Below are 10,828 nucleotides of genomic sequence, written 5' to 3'. Positions count from 1 at the left end.
ACACCCCACACTAGATCAGGCTGGACAGAGCCTCATCCAGCCTGCTCTTAAACACCTCCAGGGATGGGGCCTCAACCACCTCCCTGCACAACCCATTCCAGGGCTTCACCACTCTCATGGGGAAGAACTTCTTCCTCACCTCCAGCCTGAATCTCCCCACCTCCAGCTTCATTCCATTCCCCCTAGTCCTATCACTACCTGATATCTTGAGAAGTCCCTCCCCAGCCTTCTTGTAGGCCCCCTTCAGACACTGGAAGGCCACAATTAGGTCACCTTGGAGCCTTCTTTTCTCCAGACTGAACAGCCCCAACTTTTTCAGTCTGTCATACTGCATAACTATTAAAAACAAATACTGTTAAGGATAATTTCTTCTATGTACTATAGTTTAGATGCTAGGAGTTTTATTTTGAGACAAGCTATTTGACTACATCTTCTCTGCCACATGTTGTGCCCATGAATCCCACCTACATTCAGAAGTGGAGATGGAGAAGCTTTAAGAGTTCTGTTCTTGCTGGGTCGTGTCAGAAAACTGTTGTTATGACTGCCAGTGGGATGTGCTGCCCAGGGAGATGGTGGAGTCACCGTCCCTGGTGTTCAAAAAGGGATTGGATGTGGCACTTGAAGCCATGGTTTAGTAGTCAGGAGGTGTTGGGTGATAGGTTGGACTTGATGATCTTTGAGGTTTTTTCCAACCTTATTGATTCTACGATTCTATATCATTGCCACAAGCTTTTGTCACAGAAGGTTACAGACACACTTGAGTGAAAACTGTCAAGCCAGCATAGCCAGTTCATAACATCTGAGAGCAGGACCATGTCCAGAGTGTAAATGGTACATATAGAATAGAGTAGAGTAGAGTAGAGTAGAGTAGAGTAGAATAGAATAGAATAGAATTAACCAGGTTGGAAGAGACCTTTCAGATCATCGAGTCCAACCTATCATCCAACACTATCTAATCAACTAAACCATGGCACCAAGCAGGAGACCCTAGCGCAGTTTTCCAGTACCTGAAGCAACCTACAAGAAAGCTGGGGAGGGACTTTTTACAAGGGCTCATAGTGATAGGACAAAGGAGAATGGATTTAAGCTTGAGGAGGGGAACTTTAGACTGGAAATTAGGAAGAAATTCTTTACAGTGATGGTAATAAGACACTCAAACAAGTTGCCCAGGAAGGTTGTGGATGCCCCCCTCCATGCAGGAGCCAGGTTGAACAGGGCATTGAGCGGCCTGGTCCAGTAGGAAGTGTTCCTGCCCAGGCCAGGGGGTTCGGAATTAGATCCATTGGTGGACCTCTTCCAACCCAAACCATTCTATGATGTATTCTGGAGAATGTAAGACAATATATTACATGTGGGGTACAAAGAATAGTGGGAATGAAAAGTGTCTGGGGGCCAATTTTCTAATACACTTTTAAAAGTAAATACAGGCATTTGGTTAAAGACAATCCATAAAACACTCAGAACACGTCTCAAATGAATATTTGAAACACCCACACACACTTAATTGCAAAGTAAAGAAAGAATCCCCTCCAAAAGAGTAAATTCTACACCAAATGACCCAGTGCCACGACACCAGTTACTTACTGCTGTACATTGGAAAACAACTCTTCAAATTTCCTCAGAGGCCATCAGCACAAGCCCAGAAGAATAAATGTTAATTACTCATCCTAGAAAGATTAATTATTTTTAACAGAAGTAATTTCATGAAGTCTCAAGACTGGAGCCATGGGAAATTGAGTCCTCCTTTTATAAATGTCTATGCATGCATAGATATATATGGAGAGAGTCATAGAATTGTTTTGGTTGGAGAAGCCTTCTAAGACCAACCATTGACCTAACACCACCATGGCCATTAAACCACGTCCCAAAGTCCCATGCCCACGCATTTCTTGAACACCTCCAGGGATGGCGGCTCTACCACCTCCTTGGGCAGCCTGCTCCAATGCATGGTAGTTGGCACAGACAGCACAGGCTGCAAAATGTATCCCATTAGTTTGTTAGTTCACCTTAGAACTGCTTCAGGGATTGTGTGTAATAAAGATCTCTGCAGTTTGCTTAAAGACTGCATAGCCCAGAACTTCTCTTTTTTTGATGAAGTTTTATGTAAGCTTCTGCCCTTTGATTAAAGGTAATGAAGAAAGAAGGAAGAGAAGGGAAATTATAATTGTCCCAACTGGGAGAAATTTAATTCACTCATGCAATAGCCACCCCAGCTCCTGTGTTCAGTGTGAATAAAATAACCCAGCTTTACATTCAGACATGAGCAGAACTGTGGCATTCAATGACATTTACTGTTTGAAAACACAAGTGCCTGCCCTGGATCTTAGCTGTGGAATTTAGAAATAAGACAGGAGTAAAAGGATCACCTTTTAAGCACACCTGCTCAACTCAAACTCTCCAATAGCTGTAACAAAGAGAAAAAGAACAGTGGATTTTGCTGCACTCCCAGAGGTAAGCAAATCGAGGTTCTGGTGGACAAGGGGACAGATTCATGGAGCTGCTCTGAGTCTTATGGGGCCTGCATGAGCCTGAGGTAGAAAGCTCACTGAGGTCGAGGTGACAACATGCAGGCATTCTTGGTATTCCCCACTGTCATCTACTTCCAGACCTCCTTCATCTAGCCCAGTCCCAAACCCTCTCAATCTCTGGAAAAGGCTGCTCAGGGAAGTGACTGAGTCACCACCTCTGGAGGTGTTTGCAAGACATGTAGATGCGATGCTGGTGAACTTGGCACTGCTGGGTTAAAGGTTGGACTCAATGAACTTAAAGGTCTTTTCCAAGCTAAACAATTCTGATTCTATGAGCAGAGCCACTGAACTAGCACTGTAGACAAAGTCTGGGCTGGAAACATGACAGTCCCTGTTAAGTTACTTGGTTGCTGCGGGATCACTTCCACGGCATCTACCCTACGCGAAGACGTAACTGATGATGTCAAGGTCTGGAGATAGTACCTTCAAGAAGAGGCACTGGCATACTGTCAGACTCTCAGAGCACCAAGTGCAGATGTTCCCCTAATCCTCCTTTTGGACCTACGTCAGCTGGGTTTAGTAGTTTACATTAATGTTGTGACTCTCACTATCACCTGTCTTCAGTGCACAGCTCTCACGGCAGCGCTGCCTCTGCTCGCTGCGACTCGTCTTCCTTGGGGATGATGTTTAACTGGATGCTCACAGTTTGTTCGTGGGACATTACTCAACCTCTGTGGCCCTCTCCTGTATTCCTCTCCCCGAGGAAAGGCGCAGGAGCGGGTCTGAGCCGAGGCAGGCACGCCGGCAAGCAGTGACTGTTTACGGGTGAATGAGGGGCGAGACCAAGGAACGCGGCGTCAGAGCGGGGCGGAGGCAGGCGGCAGGCAGGGGCGGGGCGGCCGCCGTAGGCCGGGGGCGGTGCGGGGCGGGCCGGGGCGGCTGCGAGGCGCGGCGGGGCGCGCTGCCCCCGCGGCACCAGGGGCGTCTGCCCGCGTCCTGCCCGGCATGGGGGTCTGGCTCCGGCCGAGCCCCCAGGGGCGCTGCTGACCTGACCGGCACCCGCCGCTCCCACAGCTCCGCGGGGAGGAGGAGGAGAGGCGGTGGTCGTTGCCCGCGGGCGGGCGGCGCGGATCTCGGCTTGGCGGACCGCGGGGCTCGGGACCCGGAAGCAGAAGCGGGGCCGAGAGGCAGCTGGATGGGAAGGAGCGGCGGCGGCGGCGGGCGGCGATGGGGGAGCAGCAGAGCTCGCTGAGCGCCCCGCGGGCGGTCGCCACCGCCGCTCCGCCGAGCCCAGCCGGGAGCCCGCGGGAGCCCGGCCCAGACGAGCCGCCTCCGCTGAGAGAGGCAGCTCCGGGCGGTGGGGCGGCCGGGCCGGGGCGAAGCGACGGGGAGCCTCCGCCGCCGGCAGCCGGCAGCCCCGAACGACGAGGGGCCGAAGAGGAGGAGAAGGAGGAGGCGGCGGGCGGGCCGGAGCAGCAGCCGGCTGCGGAGGAACCAGCGGCCCTGGCGGAGGAGGGGCCGGGGCTGGAGGGAGGCAACGGCCGCCGCCGCCCCCCGCGGCGGCACGTGTACTGCACCGTCTATTGCGTGGAGAACGACCGGCCGGCCGAGGCCCCCGCCTCCCCCAGCGGCGGCGGCCCGGCAGCGGGACAGCCTCCGGCGCGGCGCGGGGTGCCGGTGGGCAGCGACCCGCTATCGGCGGGCGGCAGCATCGAGGTGGTGGACTTGTACCTCCTGCCCGAGCCCTTCTCCGGGCTGATCGCGGGGGAGTTCGGGCCGCTGCTGGTGCTGAGCTGCCGCGTGTGCCTGGAGGAGAAGCCCATCAAGCCCCTGTCCTGCTGCAAGAAGGCGGTGTGTGAGGAGTGCCTCAAGCGGTACCTCAGCTCCCAGGTACGGCCCGGCGGGCGCTGCTGGCGGGGCGCAGCGATAGGCGGGACTGTCTTCTGAGGACAGGCTGAAGGAGCTGGAGCTGTTAGCCTGGGGTTCTCATTAATGCTGATCGATATCTAAAGGGCCAGTGTCAGGAGGATGGAGTCAGGCTCTTCGCAGTGGTGTCCAGTGGCAGGACAAGGAGCATTAGGCACAAACTGGAACACAGGAGGTGCTACATAAACATAAGGAAAAGACGTTTCCCTGTGACGGTGGCAAAACCCTAGACCGGGCTGCCCAGAGAGGTTGTGGAGTCTCGTTCTTTGGAGGCGTTCTAAACCCGCCTGGACGTGCTCCTGTGTGATTTATTCTGGGTTGATCCTGTTCTAGCAGGGGATTGGACTCGGTGTTCTGAGGTCCCTTCCAGCTCCTGCCGTGCGGTGATTCAGAGAAGCGGGGCAGTGGCCGGAGCATCGCTGCAGACCCGGCTTCGCGGGCTGCGTGCCTGGCCAGCCGAGCTCCGGTGGGGAGATGTGGGGTAGGAACCCGTCCCGTCCAGAACAGCCGCCTGCGTGTGAGCTGCTGACTCAATGACTGTTTGCGCCCCAAGGATGTGTTTACTTGCTGTTACACTTTAATGTTTTCGGCCTCTTCTCATCTTTTAAAGGATCTGATCTTAGAATTCTCCAACGCTTACTGCTAAGTGGCTGGCACCAGTTTCCTCTAAAGAGGAGTGCAGAGGATGGTGAGGAGGGTTTGGGAGCGTTGCCAGCTGCCCCTGAGGTGACTCCCGGAGTCAGGAAGATGGGATGCTGCGGTGCTGGGATGCTTGCTTGCGTTCCCTTACACCACTTGGTGCTGATGCTGCCATGTCTGTGAGTGGGTGTTAGGTGCACCCCGGGTGGGGACGCTCAGCACGAGAATACATCAGGTTTGGTATTATGTCAGCTATATAAGGTTAAAATAGTGTGTGAAGGGTGAGGGGGGTGTCTGTTGGCCTGTTTTCAAGGAATCACAGTTAAAACAGTAAACAAAAACTTGGGAGGGAGAGGAGTTGGGAACTCAAATGCAGCAACTTTTCCATCCTGGCTAGATAGCTGCTCACCCTGAGGAAGAGCAGCTACCCTACCCATTTATAGGCTGCTTATATCTTCATCTCTGTTGTGCTGATCAGAGCTGCTGCTTCAAACTAAAATCAGCAGCTTGAAAGGAAAGCTCTGTCTTCCATAGTGTTTTTAGTTTAGCATCACAAAACACTTGTGCATTGTTTCTGCTGCTAGTGTAGGCATGCCCTAAACCCTGAGAGCAATGAGACAAATATGGGTGGGAAAAACAAAGCCAAATAAACCCTTTCCTTACCACTTTCCTGTTTGGGTGTTTTTTGGTTATTACTCAGCAGAAACTTTTGGGATGTGCTTGGTGGATATGTGATGGTAGAATTAATTTTTCCACCTGCTGGGGCTGGGAGCCTTACTGAGGCTGCCTCTGGCCTGTGTGCATAGGGATGGGATGGATAGCTGCAGCTACCCCCACACACTATAAATAGTCATCGGCCTTTTTCTGACCAGGGAACATTTCAGTGCTTGGAAATTTCACGTGCTGGCTGAAGTGAAGCATGTTGTCCTCCTCCTCTCTGGTAACGTTTACTAGGTGGTAGCATTTGTTCTGGCTAATAGTAAACACGTTAGTGGTTTTGTGCACCACCTTTGTTATGTTTCGGTAACAGAGAAAGGCTTCATGTGGGAACTGATGGATGTGGGAGAAGCGGAGTTGTGCTTTATATGTTCTTGTAACACTGAAACTCAGGAACACTTAATAAGCTTTCTAGAGACTCTGTGCCCAGAGCCCTGAATGATTTGGTTTGTAGCTCAGTGGCGGACTGGAAACTCTCAGGAAGTTTTTAGGGCATGTTGCCAGTGCACATTTGTGCCACTTCCAGGTTTGAAAGTGAGGTCATGTGTCAGAATACTGCTTAGAAGCTGCAAAGTGGTGTGATGTCAGGGTGGTCGTCTTTAGCTTCTGCAGAAGCCTGCATCTTACGGTCATCTAATGGAGGTTATGCGATCGGGTTGCTGAAGCCATTCCAAAGAACTCCTCTGCTAGTTTAGGCTGGCCTCTTGGAGGATGATCCAGCATCTTGGTGGCTGGCCTGGGAACCAGGTGTATGCCCCATGAAGCGGGCTTAGCCCTGCCCAGCTGTTGGATGTGTGTGCAGGGATGCCCTTTCCAAGGAAGCCACTGCTGTTGTTGGGCACTCTGCAGAGCTTATCCCAGCGGCTATTAAAAGGTGTGCTTGGCAGACAGCCATGTGGGTACTTAATCCTGTACATAAAAGATGGGACAGGGATGCAGATGCAGAGGAAGGAATGTCTGCAGCAGGAATGCTGCTCTTGAGAAGGGCAATTCACAGAGCAGTCCTGTGGGCATGTTGTTACAGATGCTGCTGTTGGGACCAGGCAGAGCTTTAGCTGCTTGACAAATTTGTTCGGGGACAAAGGAAACAAAATGCCCTCAAATGCAGACCAGTGTGTTCTTCCTGTATCTTGCCTTTTTGAAAAGAACAAGAAAGTGATATTTCTTTGAGAAGAACAAGAAGTGATGTATCTTCCTTTGTCCTGTGCAAGGACCCTGTGACTCATGCCGAGGAGAGAGAAAAGGCTCCTCCATGTCAGTTACATTAGACGACTTTCTGGGAAGGATGAGTGGAAAGGCAGCACAGGATAGCAATAGAGTTGCCTTTCTTCTTTGAGACTTCACACTTCGTGTAGCAAAGATAAAAAGGAAATTTACCACGAGTTCAAAAGGAGTGAATGTTGAAAAGCTGTTTCCGTTTACAAACGTTAGCAGATTTTCTGTTTGAGTACAGCCAGGTTGATTTAGGAATGGACCTGAAACTGAAAACAAGAAGAAACAGCTGAAGGCGAAGCCTTAAGCAGCAGTGTGGATTGTTTAGATCTGGTTTCCTTGTCAGAGAAGTAGCAATCTGTGCCCTTTGTTTGAGAGGACCCTGGCTGACTTTTAAGTCTTTGAAGGAGTGGTCTTGCATGCTGAAAATGTGGAGTGTGTTGGTAGAAATACAACACTTAAGATAATTCATAGTGCCTTTAGTGTCTGTGTGTTTTCCCACAGAAGAAAGCTGGATTCTCGATGGTGGTTTCATTATGATTTCTGGAACGAGGCTTAATGAAGTAGCAGAATGAAATCCCAGTTCATGCACGCTGCCCTTTTCTATGCAAACATGTAGCAGCATCAAAACTTCTGCCTTGGAGCCCTTTATAGATCAGAAAGCCAACTGAAGTCTTAGGCATTGTTGAAAATGAAAATGCACCGACTGCAGCAGAGTTCACTCCCAGTGTTAGTGGCAGGCTGGAAAATTAGGATAATTGATTGAGGAATGTTGCATCTGAAGGGCCTTAGAGATCAAATCTAGTCTTTTTTATCAGCAGCACCTTGCTGCATAATCCCTGTCAAAGATTTAATGGCTGGAGCAGAAGCTTAGCAGGCAAGCCTGGAGCACCCAGGCTCATCTGGAGCCTGAATATTAGGAAATTGCCTAACTCTACCTCTGCTTCAGTTTAGCTATTCTTTGTCCCAGCCTAATTCTCACAGGCACCTCAGAGCTTTTCAGGATCTGGCTACAGTTTATCTACTAGTCACAAAAAAATACAAATATTCTGTGACTTTATTCTCTTGGACCCAGAGAAGTTAAGGAAGGGTAGGGTTAGCCTGAAAGTTGTCTCTTGCACCTCAGCATGTGGTGTGGGTCCCTCAGAGCCTGGATCAGGTCCCAACAAGCCAGTCTCTAGGAATCAATGTAGCCTAAAGCTGTTCTTTGCTGATATGATTACTCATGAAAATAGACCTGAAGGGTGGTTGTGGCCAGGAGGGGGCTGGTCTCATCTCCCAGGCAACCAGCACCAGAACAAGAGGACACAGTCTCAAGCTGTGCCAGGGGAAGTTTAGGCTGGAGGTGAGGAGAAAGTTCTTCACTGAGGGAGTTGTTAGCCATTGGAATGTGCTGCCCAGGGAGGTGGTGGAGTCCCCATCCCTGGAGGTGTTCAAGAGGGGTTTGGATGTGGCACTTGGTGCCTTGGTTTAGTCATGAGGTCTGTGGTGACAGGTTGGACTTGATGATTTTTGAGGTCTCTTCCAACCTTGGTGATTCTGTAAAACATGAGGATGACTATCTGAAATACCAATGCTCTTCTAGGACCATGATGCTTATGGAGGCAAGCTCCATGGGCTCTCAGGTATGTGCCAAATGAGGCCTGGGTCAGAAAGGTGGACGAACCATTTCCACTTTGTCTGGTAGCTGTGGGCTTCTACCCTTGTGGATCCAGCATAAAAACTGGGGCTGGTGGGGCACAGAACCAGGGCACTCTTGTCTTGCAGATGCAATATTCACTTCTTCACTTCCCATCTTCCTCTCCATTCACCATGGCACCAAACCCAGGCTATTCCAGAAGCGGTGTGCACACATAGGTTTGCTAAATCAGTGATTCACTTCCTAACCTTTCCCAGCTGCTTGGATGTCTGAGTCAGAGGGAGCATTTATGCCTGGTTTTGCTTTTTGTCCATTTGTGTCCAGCTTGAGGGGGTTGTTTGGAAATTCTGTTTAAAAAGAAACAAAGTTTAACTAGGTTTTTATATTAAACTTATCCCAGACTAGCAGAGAGGCAAACATTTATATGTGTGCTTTCATCTCCCTAGTCTGTAAACCTGGCAAGTGCTGCTCAGAACAGTCCCACTCTTCTTGGTAGCAAGTATTGACTAGACCAAAATAGCATTTTGCTGTTCCCTAACTTCTCCAAAGTACAATGTGTCCTCTGATACATTGTTGAAGAGGTATGTGCATCATTATACCTGCTTCACTTTATAGGAAAAAAGTGGCTGTAAAAGTTTTACAGAAGGTTTGGTGGGTTGACTGCCTGCTTTTTCGACATGCAAATGAGGGAACCTGATAATCCAGTTTTGATCCTATGCTCATTAGCAATGCTTTCTTTTGTGAATCTTGTAATTCTCTTGGAGCAGTCATCTTAAAGGACTTGGGGTGAGTCAATTTAAACAGCGTGTTGTATTGTCTATCACATATTATGGTGCTTTAATTATAGGAGCTCTAATGAGATTAGTGGCTGTGAGTAAATCAGAAGGGATTGTTGGGGGTGGGAAGGGGCCACATTCAGCAGTGTTTTGTGCATGGCTGGTTTTGGTGGGACTAAAATCCTGCTCTCCTCTCCTGAGCATGAAATGTGGAGATTGTATTTGCCCTGCCTGAGACCTGTTTCCAGTCTTGCTCTCTCTGTGACTTATAATCATGGTTTTGACCCTTCTGTTTTCTGTGCATGATCTCTTTCTGAAAGGCCTGAAGGAAAAGGCAGGAGACTGTCACACTCAGGATTTTTGTGGGAAATGGGATTGCAAAGAGGTGAATTTCAAAGCAGGCTGTTGCCTAGAAGTAGTGCCGGCTTGGAGCCAGAGGGACTTGACACCTGTGTGCCTCTTCAGGTGTCTGATGGTATCATATAAATGATACTCCTTCAAAGCTCTAGTCTGGTTGCTGATGAAAACCAGCCAGCATAAACACAGGCACCAAGTGCTGAATCATCTGATGGTTAATGAGCTGCTTGTGCCCTGAGTCAAACCAGAGCTCTGAAGGGCCACTCATTCAATTGGAGAGAAGCTCTGTGTCTGCAAGGGTTGTTAATCCAAAGCCATGCTTAGATGCGTCCTAGTGATTTGCTAGATGGCTGCAGACTGGCTACCAGCAGGCTGTGGCCAGTTGAGCAGCCACCCTCCAGCTGAAGGGGCAAAACAACAGAAGCTCCAAAGGAGGACCTGCTAGGTTATAGGCTTTCTAAACCAAATCACTGTAAGGTGGCTGTGCTCATGAGGAGGCAGAAAGACCTGGTCATTCAGCTGAGAGCGGCCTATAAGCTGCAGGGGCACCTAAAATTCTTCACTATCATTTTCAGCAAACAGCTTCTGAAAGCCTCCTGATCCTGATGTGTCATGTGCAGTACCACTGTTGAAATGCTGCTGCCCAGCCAGCTGCCCAAGGGTTGCTCCCAGAGCTCAGGATGACACCTAAATACCTTTTAGATTGTAAAGCATTAAAGTTTGACTAGGCATATAGCTGGGTTTCAGTCCCTCTTGAATGCTTGTTGATGGATTCAGTTTGGGCCAACACTGGAGATGGTGTCACCTCTTGATGAGTTGCAGGAAGGGTTTTGTTAATGGAGGAAGGTCTGAATGGCTGGGTTGAGGATAAATGGTGCCATGAGTTGTTTGATGTTGGTAGCAAGAGGCTATGGTGCGTGGCAAGTCCTACAGTAGTGCTAGTCTTACAGTGAATGTGTTAGCATTGATAAGTAAAGCTGAAAGACTTCCTGTGGAAGTGCAGTGGGAGCTGAAGGAGAACTGGTTTCATTCTAGCTTGGCTTGAAATCTTAATTTTGAAAATGTAGAATTTCTGTGAGGCAGAAGCTGTGTGT

The 10,828-nt window shown here is 49.7% G+C and overlaps 1 protein-coding gene across 1 annotated transcript in view; it reads left to right on the top strand.

Moving 5' to 3' along the window:
- The first annotated feature begins 3,560 nt into the window (after positions 1-3,560).
- The window catches only part of RNF217 (ring finger protein 217), a 47,913-nt gene continuing 40,645 nt past the window's right edge, over positions 3,561-10,828 (top strand). Inside the window, exon 1 of the mRNA XM_009909539.2 lies at positions 3,561-4,358. Coding sequence (XP_009907841.2) covers positions 3,696-4,358 — 663 coding nt within the window. The 5' untranslated portion in view covers positions 3,561-3,695. The remainder of the gene's footprint in view (positions 4,359-10,828) is intronic.

The sequence above is a fragment of the Dryobates pubescens genome, chromosome 28, assembly GCF_014839835.1.
Source record: "Dryobates pubescens isolate bDryPub1 chromosome 28, bDryPub1.pri, whole genome shotgun sequence".
Classification (NCBI taxonomy): Eukaryota; Metazoa; Chordata; class Aves; order Piciformes; family Picidae; genus Dryobates; species Dryobates pubescens.
Note: the sequence above shows the minus strand (reverse complement) of the source record. Positions and strands in the feature narration are given on the sequence as shown.